General features: G+C 40.9%; 2 protein-coding genes across 4 annotated transcripts in view; both read left to right on the forward strand.

Moving 5' to 3' along the window:
• Nucleotides 1-1,881: 1,881 nt before the first annotated feature.
• On the forward strand, nt 1,882-7,085 carry eomesb (eomesodermin homolog b). Of its 2 annotated transcripts, none has more exons than XM_055013371.1 (7): nt 1,882-2,120; nt 3,336-4,007; nt 4,118-4,272; nt 4,537-4,658; nt 5,177-5,335; nt 5,600-5,661; nt 5,789-7,085. In XM_055013371.1, the coding sequence occupies exons 2-7, from the start codon at nt 3,481-3,483 to the stop codon at nt 6,582-6,584; spliced, it is 1,821 nt and encodes a 606-aa protein (XP_054869346.1). In that variant the 5' UTR covers nt 1,882-2,120; nt 3,336-3,480; the 3' UTR covers nt 6,585-7,085. The 2 variants fall into 2 exon arrangements, with proteins under 2 accessions (XP_054869346.1, XP_023155696.1); XM_023299928.3 differs by having other exon boundaries at nt 1,883-2,120; nt 5,807-7,085.
• Nucleotides 7,086-7,766: 681 nt separating this feature from the next.
• The window catches only part of LOC111589035 (ankyrin repeat and IBR domain-containing protein 1), a 35,457-nt gene continuing 29,889 nt past the window's right edge, over nt 7,767-13,334 (forward strand). Inside the window, exons 1-5 of one of the 2 annotated variants that reach the window (XM_023299740.3) lie at nt 7,767-7,928; nt 8,104-8,181; nt 9,976-10,260; nt 11,266-11,566; nt 12,743-12,925. In XM_023299740.3, coding sequence (XP_023155508.1) covers nt 10,073-10,260; nt 11,266-11,566; nt 12,743-12,925 — 672 coding nt within the window. In that variant the 5' untranslated portion in view covers nt 7,767-7,928; nt 8,104-8,181; nt 9,976-10,072. The remainder of the gene's footprint in view (nt 7,929-8,103; nt 8,182-9,975; nt 10,261-11,265; nt 11,567-12,742; nt 12,926-13,334) is intronic. The other variant, XM_023299732.3, reaches the window with a different exon arrangement.

Raw genomic sequence — 13,334 nt, forward strand, 5'->3', positions numbered from 1 at the left:
TTTTCTAAATTTGTAGTGAATTAGAATGCTGCAAAACATGTTAAATATTACCAGAATGATTGGAAATGGTTTAGTAGCTTAGATATGTCCACAGTCTCAAGAGATAGGAATGGACATAGCATTTTATTGAATGTATAAAAACTATAAATAGTTAAAATTCATTATTAGCATCTCTAACACTATGTCATATCATCTTTGGTCACTTGTTTTTCAGTCAAAACAAACCAACTGGTCAAACAAAAATTTACTTTAAATTGAACTTGAATAATGTTGGGCTTAACTGTACATCAGTCTTCAGCAGTTAAACATCCAACCCAAATGAATAATAACAAAACATTTGAAGTAGTGGAAGACTTTAAGAGATTTAGGTGGGCGGATGCAGCACATTTTTTTCAGTACTTAATGTGTCAGTGAGTGTGCAAGCCGCTGCACTCCTGGGGCAAACACAAGCCTGTATCGAAACCTCACTAGAAAACTCTGCATTCTCACTTCTGACTCATAGGTTTTAACACCAAAGCATGTGATCATGTGTGTGATAGATAGTTTGCTAAATACAGAGAAAGAGAACAGACAAGTCGGGGAAAATACTTCTAGTTCAAAGGAAACTTAGGATCACCCAAACCTCATGTGCATGCCAAGATCTGTGGATTCTTACTCTGTATTCATGAGTCCCACAGCTCAGCCAGTTTATCAGTGCAATCAGCAGAAGTGTATCAGCTTTAAACTGTTTGCTGGTCAAACAGTTTTCTTTTGTCTTGTTTGATGCACCCTGTTTATTTCAGAGGTGGCAACCCTCTTCACTAATCCTCTCACTGTCTTTATCATGCAAACTTCTCTCTGAGCACCAGCAGCTGAGCATCGTCTGGTTCGTGAGTAGAGTGGGTCTTTAAGCTGGTAAAAAAGTGAGCCATTACCACAGTAATTCAGCAGCAATCAGAGTTTTGGTTTTGGTTTCCTTTGTACTGAAGGAAATTGGCTGATGGGAGTTACAATGAGAGTCAAAACTGTCTGTGAACTTTCTCCATTTTTCAAAGTCAGAGAGAGAGAAAACATACATCAGTACTGTGTATATTCTGTCAGGATGAATCACACAGGACAGTCAGATACAGTGTTTTATGTCAATTTCAGCATTAACCTGATTATTTTCTCTTTAAAACATTTAAAATAAAGCCTCTTTTGTTTCAGCCGGTGCAGAAAACCACATTGTTGTCTGGTGTTTGCTCTTTTTTTTAGCTCAGTCAACCCTCTACTCTTGTAGTTGGGGCTTCTCACTCTTCAGTCACATTAACACCAATAAAGAAGAATCCTACTGATTACCTTCTAACCACCGTAACTGCAGTGATAGAGCTTTGTCTGATGCACATAGACTTTTACGTGTGCAGCTATTCAGGGAAAATTCTTTATTAGAGGTTAATACTTTGCAGGTTCTACAGTCTGTCATATTTTGTGCATTATTACTGGTAGAAGCCTGGTCTTTAGCGTTGTGGTTAAAATTCAAATAAGCAGCTTTTATATTGTTGAATTTATACATTTGCAGTTTATCTGAGAGTGTTAAGATAAAAAAAAAAATACAATCTTAAAGATACATCTTCCAGAAATCTGGTAATGTGTTGTTCTCTGTGTTATAGTGTTCTGCAGAGTTTTTGCACTGCTAGAAAAATGACCCATGTTGGACGTAAAAGTCCACCAAAAAAATCAGCACTATTGACCCAAGCAGATCCAACAGGAATTCTACTGCCCTGCTGTTCTTTGTGGAGATGATAAGATGGAAATGATTCCTGGGTGGCTCCCACCCCTTATACACCCCTGAGACGTGAGGATCCCCTGCCCCTCCCCGGGTGATCGGAGGGGAACCTGATAATAGGCTGCGCTCTGTGCGTCATGGCCACACGGAGCGCGCGGTGAAAGCGGGACTGCGCGTCTTCACGGTGATCAGTCCTTGTTCACATGGCTCAGGCTTTATTTTACTGCCTTCGCCCCAAACACAACATGATGTCACTTTCTGCCGTGGGCTCAGCATCACAGGCTATCCTGTGCATTTAACGCAGTTTTTAAAAAATATTTTTCTTTGTGCGTCTTTAACGTGATTTACAAACGGAACCAGGAGCCTCAACTGCTTGGTAAGTTTTTGTTTTATATACATTTTTAAAAAGCGATAGGCAAATGTGCAAACTTTTATTTATTACATTTTCATTTACCAGTGCAATAAATTATAATTCTAATTGTCATACAATACAACTTTACTATAATTTACAGGGAATTAATCGGCAGTAAATTAATTTATTTGCCTATAATTTTGATTTTTCTCAATAGAGTCGTTTAGATTCGGTTGTTCCGGTTGTTCATATCTGACTGTCTGATCCTGAAAGCATCACAGGTTTCTTCAAACGGAAAAATAATTGGTTATTTCCCCCCTTTCCACGTCGGCTATCCCGTTGGGACACAGAACCGCATCAGAATTGAATGAATGCAATTTCATTAACTCTGAATAATAATAATAATAAGATAATCTATCAATAAGAAGGTAGATTTGTCAACGATTTTATTTAAACGAATATGTTTTATAGCCAATAAATAAATGTATTACTGATTATATTTGTTAGAATTTAAGGCACAAAATATAAAAAAGTGGCAGAAAATAAGAAATAAAATTTGCACTCTTTATCGAAACAAACTCAAATCTCAAAATTAGCAGTTTTCCTTTGATGCTAAATTTGCCACGTATTACAAGAGTCGTGGGTGAGTGCTTTCACTTCAGTTTTGCTCTACACAACCACCCCCAAAAATCTGTGCATTACTTCAGGTTTGTCATATGATTTACGAGAAACAGGTTCTCCTCACAGAGCCAGTCTCCTGCAGGAACAAATCAAATCAACTAAAGATCCATAAGGTTGAGTTGTTTCTTTTCTTTTTTTAGGCCACTGACCGATTCAGTTGCACTTAATGCATTCGTTTTTATTTTGCATTGGGCTGAGTCACATTGCAGATTAATGTCTTCTTGTGAATTTGGATTTTAAAAAATCCAAAAATGTCAGTATATGTTGCACACTGCATTTGATGGATAATAATATTTCTCCCTGTTAAGAAGTTTTAAAATGGGTTATAAAGAAAAGGAGGAGTTTCACGTGTGAAGTAAGATGACTTGTTTCCCCTGTTTTTGAAGAGATTTAATTCAATAGTTTGCCATCACAGCCTCTACAGCCACACCCTGGAACGCCCAAGAGCACTTTACACAACTATCTCACTGTGTTTGTGTCTTGATGGCTCTGCATTTGCATTCGGGCCCTCAAAGTGTAGAAAAGCCGCGCTTAACCATCTGTTTCTGTCCCCACCAGTCTCCAGGGGAAGACGCAGCAGAAGACGTCTTTACAGGCATTAGAAACAAAAATTACATTTTTTTCCGACTGCTGAAGTGGAGAATTTCCCCGAAAAAGAGCAGATCAAAGAAACCAAACTGCGCTTGTGCCAAGGCGAGAGAAAATGCTCGGCGGTGAAGGAGAAACCAGTACATTCTCTTCTCCAAAAGACGCAGCGGAGGAGAGGCGCAAGTCTCCGGCCGTGGATGGAGACGATCCGGCAGCAGGCAACAGGTTCACGGAGCACGGCATAGGTTCTGACCGTTACTACATCCCGTCCACCATGTCCAAGCAAAGCCCAGAAACAGCGAACCCGTGTTCCTTCATCCCGTACGCCCCCAGTGCGACGGTTTACACCCCGTCCAGCGCCGCCAGGTATCCCTCCTCTCTCCATTTGGGCTCCGTGCTGCCTCCGGCGGGATTTTCCCCCTCAGCAGCCGGACGCAGTCACTTCAGCCCGGCTTACCAGCTCGGTCAGAGCGCCGGCTGTACCCTCTACCCTCCGTACACCGGCTCCGGGACCGCTCTCGGTAACATGGCCCTCCCCAGTACCGGCCCCGGGATGAGGGCCCAAGTCTACCTCTGCAACCGACCGCTGTGGCTCAAGTTCCACCGGCACCAGACCGAGATGATCATTACCAAGCAGGGCAGGTGAGGTGTAAACAAAAAAATAGAACCCTAATTCACCCGTGTGACTGTTTAAATGTACATTTTAAATTCACAGGTTTTTTAAAAAAAAAATTCTATGCGTGTGTTTGCAGACGGATGTTCCCTTTCCTCAGCTTTAACATCGCTGGTCTCAGTGTCACTGCGCACTACAACGTGTTCGTGGAGGTGGTTCTGGCGGATCCGAACCACTGGAGGTTCCAGGGAGGAAAGTGGGTCACCTGTGGGAAGGCGGACAACAGCAGCCAAGGTACTGATCTAGGTCGATTCTGACATTTTTTTAAAAACATTTTCATTTTGTTCGATGTTGAATTAAAACATTGTGAATTATTTCTCCATCAATTAAAAAAAGGAATTAACTGAATTTGGAAATTCTGTAATAGACAGGCTTTATGTTAAAACGAATATAATTACATAGATTAATTTTAGAAAAGTCTGTTTTTGTGCAGTTTGAACTCATTTTTTGTTTAATTTGCATATGCAGAGTTTAATGTTGGAAAATTTTTAATTTCAGGAAATAAAGTCTACATCCATCCAGAGTCTCCAAACACAGGAGCCCACTGGATGAGGCAAGAAATCTCCTTCAGCAAACTCAAGCTCACCAACAACAAAGGAACCAATCACAACACTTCCCAGGTACTGTGAAAAATCATTTTAAAAAAAAAGATGAAACAAACCTAAACCCTAATTGAAGGACCACTTAATATGTTGTGTCAAAATAACTGTACTGAGCTTTAATTAAGCATCTGTTTTCATTATTTGTGTGCATTAAAATAGCTTTTTGATTTTCGTTTGTCAGTAAGGCGTGATTGTATGTTTTACTGGCTGTCATTTTATTTGTTTTTAAGTAATTTTTGTAAGGAGGCTAATTCACAGGCTTTTGTGTACACACAAGGAGGATGCAATGCCTTTAATCAAATAAAATTAATGACAGTCTTAAATCAAACACGTGTTTGTCGATGGACAAAACAAGTATCAACTGTGCGCAAGCAGGCCAAACCACTTGTAGAATTTTTATTTTTAATTAATTCTTTTACAAATTCGACGGAAATGTAAAAGTCATTTAGGCCTTTATTTTGAAAATTGACGAACATTATTACTGTTTTTTAATTTTATCTTTACTGTTGTTTTGCTGGTGCCTTTTCCTCGTGTAGATGATAGTTTTACAGTCTCTGCATAAGTACCAGCCCAGGCTGCACATCGTGGAGGTGACGGAGGACGGAGTGGAGGACATCAACAGTGAAGTTAAGACTCAGTGCTTCACTTTTCCAGAGACCCAGTTCATAGCGGTCACAGCCTACCAGAACACTGATGTAAGTGACAGAAATCCCTCCTCTGCAATGCATAATGTGGATTTAAAGCTGTATAGGGCTGCTGTTAGTATCTCAGCCCTAAACTTGAAGTGTAATTTGCATTTGACATCCTGTGTTGACCAATCAGTTTGCATGCATAGCACTTTCTACCTCTAATCAGCCACTGTTTCCTTGTGTAACTTGACATGCATGGGCTCTATAGACATTTTTGTCCTCTCTCCCTTTGAAAAATGCAGCTTATACGTCAACTGTGCTTTGTTTTAGATCACACAGTTGAAAATCGATCACAACCCCTTTGCCAAAGGATTCAGAGATAATTACGATTCGTGAGTATTACATTACATTCATGCATTGCTCATCAGTTATCACTTTTTAAATCATACTGTGCATATGTCGCCTCATTTTGAAAGAACGTTTCCCGTGCACTGCACTCTCCTGACCTCATGTTCACAGTCACGTGCATGTTTTCAGGATGTACACGGCCCCAGAGAGCGACCGCCTCACCCCGTCCCCCACCGACTCCCCCCGTGCCCACCAGATCGTCCCCGGCACCCGCTACACGATGCAGCCCCTCTTCCAGGACCAGTTCGTCAACAACCTTCCCCAGAATCGCTTCTACAACAGTGAGAGAGCGGTGCCGCAGACCAACAGCCTGCTCTCGCCTCAGACTGAAGATGGAGCTTCACAGAGGTGGTTTGTCACCTCCATGCAGCAGGGGGGAAACGGCACCAGCAACAAGCTCGATCTGACACCATATGAGGGAGAATATTCAAGCTCCCTGCTTCCTTACGGTATCAAATCGCTGTCCATGCAAACATCCCATGCCCTCAGCTACTACCCAGACTCTCCTTTCACCACCATGTCTGCAGGGTGGGGGTCCAGAGCAGCGTATCAGAGGAAGGTGACTCCCAGTCTGCCGTGGTCTCCCAGGCCCAGCCCCACTGGTGCTTTCCCAGAAGACTCAGACAAAGTTAAACCCCAGATAGAAGAGGAGGTGAATGGCAGCGGAGCCCTGATCACCTCCTGGACTGAGACACAGTCAGCAGCTCTTTCCTTAGACAAGGCTGACTCCTATTCTTTGGCCTGCAAGCGGAGGCGTTTGTCTCTTAGTGGTCCGAGCACAGAGGACTCACAAAGCAGCACCAAGTGTGAGGACTTGGCCTCAGTTACCAACAACAGCTCCTACAGCAAAGACGCTCCCCCATCCAAAAGCATGGCAGCTTACTATTCCTTTTACACAAATCCTTGAATACTCTGTCTCTGAGAAATAGGGTCTCATTTTGTTTATTCTTCATCTGCCACCTTGAATAAGAAGTATTTTTGCTTTTATGTTATGTGAGCACCATTCATTTGCTTTGGCTGTGTGTGGTGACAAAAGGAAAATCATAAAAACAAATAAAATCCAAGAGATATGGCGCCATAAGCATCAAGCATCAAGATGTTTACTGTTTTTTTTAAACGTCCCTCAGTTTTGCTGGCCTGCATATTTTTTTTATACATCCCATTTATGTAACTGTGTTTGGAATTTTAAAAAAGTGCCAAAGCATTTATTTAGTTCATTTTTTAAACAATATGTTTTGTTGTTGCATACATTTACTTCCACACTGAGATTACGTGTTTACAGATTATTTATTGAAAGCCTGTTCATATGGAAATGTGTGCACTCTTAAATGTGATAACAATACGCTGTATATACCTTCATTGCAAAGTTCAGATATTTGATAATAAAAGGCATATGTGTTCTACTGTGTATCTAAGTAGTTCTTTCGGACATCTTTACCCTGTTTAAATGCTAATATGCTTTACATATCATGGGTTAATGTGTGGATTTAGTATTTTTTTTTTACCAGTCAAAGACTGTAATTCCAAAATGACTGTAATATTTATATACTTGCGGATTGGTCGAGTCTGGTTAAGAACGTCATGCATGTTTCTTTTCTGTGGACTCTGTCTCACTCTAGTGGTCTTTTTTGTTATTGCACTGGTAGTTAAATCAATCACTACAAAAGCCTGTTGAGTTGGGATGGAAATTCAGTGCATAACAGTGAATGAAATCTATTTTAATTGATTGGTCCATAAAAGACTAGAGCTCAAAAGTAGAGAAGTTGTTTCTTTAAAAAAATAACAATAACACCTATTTTTTGCTTATATGTCTTATGTTTCCATAACAAATGACAGACAGTGCACAATTCTGATGCTCTGCCTTAAGGATAACCACCAAGGCCAAAATACAGTACGTTTTCAAGGAAAACAAAACATGTACAAGTCCCACATACCGCAGAAGTACGTTAATATCAGTGTGTATTAGTGTTAGTTTATGATCTAACAATGTGCTCAATCAAAAGCCATCGTTTCGACGAAAAAAAGAGCAATATCCTTCTCCGTCTGCTTTGGGGGTTGTACTGAAACCTGGCAACCCGAGGAGCAGCCAGCAGAGTGAACGGAGAGTTGACGGGGCAACATCCCCCGCTCCGAGCACATTATTTATAGACAAGGATTGCCTCACTTAACGAGAAAAGCGGCTGTTTTTTGCTCTTTTGACCGAAAGTCAATTGGCTCGTCCAGGTGTACAGCAGCGAGAAGTCCCGTCTGTGTAAGTCTGAATACTTGTTCCTCACTGTTTACTGAGTTTACCAACTGTGCTAGCTAGCGGTAAGTTGGCTAGCAACGGCTGTTAGCTTGCTAGCTCCGCCGCTAGCGTAGCACTGACGTTCTTCAACGCAGATGCTAGCGTCATGATGTTTTTTTTGTTTTTGAATAACATATAGCTAGCAAGCAACACTGCTCTGTGATTAACACTGGCCACTGTCAGCAGACGGAATGGTTTGCAGCAAACATTGTCTAAGGTTAGTGACCGGAGAATGTTTTTCTAGTCTTTTTTATTAACCTGAATTATAAGAAAGCGTTGTCGAGGTCTGCTCATTAACAGCATAACAAGCTAGCGAAAATGGTAAACACCACACGACATGGGGAAAGGCCTGCATGAAGGAGTTTAGTGACAAGTGGCAGCTACGCACACAAACTCTCATTTTATTTTCCATTGTTACGGCTAGCTGGTACTCTTATCTAGCAGTAGTTAGATGTGGTTGGTTGGCGCTGTTTTGGGGGAGTGTCGTTAACTATTGTCAGATAGGTTAATCAGTTATACATTTGGAGAATACCACCATCTGTGGGGTTATATAACTGTTCAAAGATCGGATGTTAAGTGCTCACCAAGGTGGGACACTGTTTGTGTTGCCCTCTAATTGTGTGTGGTGATTGTTGTTTCTGTCCTCACATGGCACAAGCTTGACACACATTTTTTGATGCGAGGCAAGTTAACTTGGGTCACTGGCTGCGCTGTTTACACGATGCATTATTTATTTTTCAAGTGCCATATCAGAAAATGTATGGGGAAGGAGATGACGTCTTATCTTAAAACTGTCAATACAGTTAAGTAAGCACAGATGATGTATTTACTTAAGGACTGGATAGAGGACAGACCATTAATAATAACTGATGTATTAGAGAGAGTGAAAAGTCCTGCCTTACTGTTGCCCTGCCTCTCCATTCCATCAGTCATTCTAAGGAAAACATGACAGTGTGAAATTATGTCTAGATCACTATCTTTTCCTGTATATGATAGGTCGGTGAGCGCCTCAAAGCTTTGGAGATTCCTTGAGTCATACTGAGCAATACATTTTCCTGGAAAATTACCAAAGGTTATTAAAATTACATGGAATTCCCTCCTTGTCCTTTCTCATCTTCCGTAAAAGATTACCTGATAAGACCAGTGTGTCAGAGCCATTCACAGTCTTGACTGTTTTCATCTAAAATGTGGAAATTGGTTAATTGTACTGCAAGTGGAATATAAAAAAAACACTTACCATGCTTTGTCACACTCTCTAAGCTAGGGTGAGTTGTTTATTTACTGTGTACACCTTGGAGGTTTTCAGAGAGCATTCTTTGCTTCTGTTTTGCACATAACTTGTCTACAGTAATCCAAAGCATTTTGGGAAGACTTATTATCATGAAGTAGAATACATATTGCACCAAAGGGGATGATGCTGTGTTCTGTAGATTTTTACTGCAGCTCACCAAAAATACATAAAAGCATCACATTGCCCTAACAGTCATGACCATATGGTGCTCTGGTGGAAGCAGAATGCTGACTCGCTGCATGTTATTCTTCAATGAAGGATATCTTGCTTCATAATGAGTCCTGGCCTCAGTGGGATGGGCAGCATTGGCACAAAGCGGCGGAAGCTCCTGGTGATGCCAGAGGAAGTCTTGTCCTTCTCTCTGTGTGAGCTTTGTTCTCACTATGTTTAGTTATTCAAAACAAAAAATAAAAAGAGAAACACTGGGAGGTGGTTTACAGAGCAGTGGTGATGCTGAAACAGGCGCTTGTGGCAGAGCAGCCTGAGCAACCTTGATGATGGAATTCTTGTCCTTGTGAATCAGAGGGAGTGGAAGTCATTAATACTCAAAGAGGCAGGGCTGCCTCTCTTGAAACAGTGGTGAAAGTATTTTTGGCTTACTGGGAGAATCCTGAGTTTTTTAATGACTGACAAGCTCAGTGATTACTCCTAGCTAGCAAGGCCTTGTTGGACAGACCCAGCCTTAAAGGAATTTAACTCTTGTTTTTTTCTTCTCTTTAGGACATGCATTATGCTGGCTTATTGGGCTTGAACAGGTTGAAGACGACTTAAGAGGCTGCTGTGTCAGTCAGAGCTTGAACGCACAGACGGAGAAGAAATGGGGAACACAGCAACCAAGTTCCGTAAGGCGCTCATCAATGGAGATGAGGTGCTGGCCTGCCAACTCTATGAGAGCAACCCGCAGTTCAAAGAGGCTCTAGATCCCAACTCTACATATGGAGAGTCCTACCAGCACAACACTCCACTGCACTATGCTGCCCGGCACGCCATGACACGTCTACTCAGGTCAGGACACGACTGAGACAAATTCAAACAAGCAAACATACATAATGTACACATTCAGACTCATACTCTTGGATTGGCAACTGTCATGCAGGGTAAAATTGATATGTAGGGATTGATAGATGAGAGTCTAATTATAGCTTTAGATTTATGTCAAGCGTCTTTCGAACACTTGTTTTATTTTTTAGCATCCTGTTGCTGATCAGCTCGTTCCATCTATTAGTGTTTTGCTGTATCGAAAGAGAAAAATTTTCATGTTTTGTATCTATATGTTTCTGTCCCATCTGTCTTTCCACAAAGCCATCTGTTAACAGCTCTCAGGAATGCAACATGCTGGGTCAGAATAGAATTGGGTTCCAAGAGTTTTCCATCTTACATGCTAACAACCCTGCATGCCTGTATTGCACTCAGGCCCTATGCTTTCTCCATATTACGATGCTTGCACAATATCACATTCTTACCTTACCAGAAGTGCTTAGGGGTTGTAAAATGGCAACAGGTAAAGTCCAGTGCAAGTAAAATATGTAAATGGATGAAAAGATAGAATTCTGGTTAATTTCTATGTAAAACACTGAAATTCTGAACCTCAGACTGATTAATTTGGAAAATAATTCAATGTAGCTGCAATGTGCACTTGGAAATGATCTCTTTTGCAATTTATAATTAATGGTCCACAATATGAAGTTACATGAAAATTTACACCAGTTCAGAGTAATATAGGTTAATGCTTATTTATTACAAATTTCCACTCCTTTTTGCTTTATAACATGGTACAAGGATTTTCATGTTATTTTGTACTTTGTACAAACTAACACACAATGCATCCTTAAATAGGTTTACAAAGTGTGAAGGAAAAAAACAACAGTGTAGGCGCAAAAATTTAAAACCCTACTGAGTTACTTTGTTAACTCACACCAAAATTATCACTTAACTGCAGGATGGTTAGCTTGACCGCATAGAGCGAACACATTCAATCATTCCTTAAATTATACCTTTTGTGTCTTTTAGGTCTTTTCTCCATAGCAAAGATGGCAATCCTAACAAGCGTAATGTGCACAACGAGACATCTCTGCACCTTCTCTGCATGGGGCCTCAGATCCTGACCTCAGAGGGGGCGCTGCAACCTCGGATCTCACGGCCATATGAAGATGAGCAGCGTCGGGCGGAGTGTCTGCAAATCGTCCTTGCATGGACCGGAGCAAAGCTGGACCATGGAGAGTATGAGAGTGCTGACATCAATGCCACCGACAACAAGAAAAACACCTGCCTACATTATGCTGCTGCCTCAGGCATGAAAACATGTGTTGAGGTAAGATCGCCAAATTCTGGCCTAATTTATAATATTCTTACACGTGGCTTCCTTAGGTATAGATCAAAGGCTCAATGGATGTGAACTGACAAGCCTCACTAAGATAGAGAGCAATTTGAGCAGAAGGAAGATAAAAGAGGCCAGAGTAACCCTGATGTTAACACAAATTATTCAGCACCTGCTCTTTTGTACTATGAATATTTGTAGAATAGTTCCTGGTGTGTGGGCTTGTGTTAGATCTAGACACAACCCAGGGTAAGGAACAATAATTTGCATGCGCTCATTGATTATATCAAAGCCCTCCCTGTTGAGTTTTGGGAAGATGCTGTGCAACACTCCACACCTTTATTAATCCCTGTGGCAGAATGCATCACACATCAGATAGATAAAATTTAACTCTCAGTATCGACCTTTGTAAAGACCTGAGTTTAGAATTAAAATCTGTTTTGTGAATAGAATAGAATTCAAAGGCTTTTGTTATTGTACATAATACAACAAAATGAAGAATGTCAAAATCTGATTGGTGCTAAACAAAAGACAAACAGCCACCTAGCTGTGTAATCTCCATGATGGAGGACAAATGTGTACAATATGAACAACCAACATTATCACATGGATTCAACTATGGCTGCATAACCAATTGTGGATAATCAAATTGCAGTGTGCTTTGTCATTTATTTAAATGCCTCTAAACTATGTAGTTTTATACTGTTAAGTAGTACGTTGTTTTCTTTCCAGTATCCTGTGAAAGCCATGCAGTGGCATATATAGCAAAATACAGTTTACACTGTAGCAAAACAAAATGTCAAATTTGATGCAGACAGATAAGAGAGAAGCTTTACATTGAATTCTGGAAAACAAAGTTAAAAAGAAAGTGGACAAGTAACCACATATTCATACCTGAGAGAATAATTTTCTTTAAGTGCTACCACTTTAAGTCGTCGCCATATTTTTCTCAGACGGACCAAGTACATTTATGGGTTTTTGAAATTACATCTTTGCAGTAACCTATATAAAAAATGTTATCATCATTTCTGCTATCATTAGAGAGTAAATAATATTCCACTGTTTTTGTACATATGGTGTTTCCAACCGTGAGCTTCAGTGTACGTTCTTGAATGCAGCATGTGTCCCATTATTCAAAGCCAAACTTTCCTCTTGTTTCCACTCGCTCAGTTCCTGGTGCAGAGAGAAGCAGACCTGTTTGCGGAGAATGAAAACCGCGAGACTCCATGTGACTGTGCAGAGAAGCAGCACCACAAGGAGTTGGCCCTGCGCCTGGAGTCGCAGATGGTCTTCTCTCTTGCCCCCGAGGCGGAGGGTATAGAGGCGGAGTACGCAGCCCTCGACCGAAGAGAGGTACAGAAAAACATACCAAGAGGCAGTGGGTATATAGCTTTGAGCTTGTCACCCTCAGCTGTTGTCACGTCTAATATTGACAAACTTTGGTGGAGTCCCCACTGTACTGCTGAAGAATCTAGCAAAGCAGTTTTTGTCATTGATATTGCTGTTTCAGATACATCTCCTTTGAGTAAGCTACCCTCGACACCCTAAGTGAGCCAAACCCACACAGGACATGTATTAAAACACTCACTTTGTCAGTGGTGTAATATTGGTATTGATGAAGACCTACAATTAAAAACTCTTCAAGTAATATTTTCTTGGAGAGTAACTTTGACTTGATAAATCCCACATTAGGGCAAGTTGGCAGAGAAAAGGACTGAAAGGGGTTACAATCAGGGAAAGAGGGGGAAGGGAATAAATGAGG

The sequence above is a fragment of the Amphiprion ocellaris genome, chromosome 9 (genome assembly GCF_022539595.1).
Source record: "Amphiprion ocellaris isolate individual 3 ecotype Okinawa chromosome 9, ASM2253959v1, whole genome shotgun sequence".
NCBI lineage: Eukaryota > Metazoa > Chordata > Actinopteri > Pomacentridae > Amphiprion > Amphiprion ocellaris.

Coding starts and splice junctions, on each gene's coding strand:
- eomesb (XM_055013371.1), top strand. CDS start 3,481: ATGCTCGGCGGTGAAGGAGAAACCAGTACATTCTCTTCTCCAAAAGAC. Junction 4,273..4,536: donor GGCGGACAACAGCAGCCAAG/GTACTGATCTAG, acceptor TTTTAATTTCAG/GAAATAAAGTCTACATCCAT. Junction 5,662..5,788: donor TTCAGAGATAATTACGATTC/GTGAGTATTACA, acceptor TCATGTTCACAG/TCACGTGCATGTTTTCAGGA.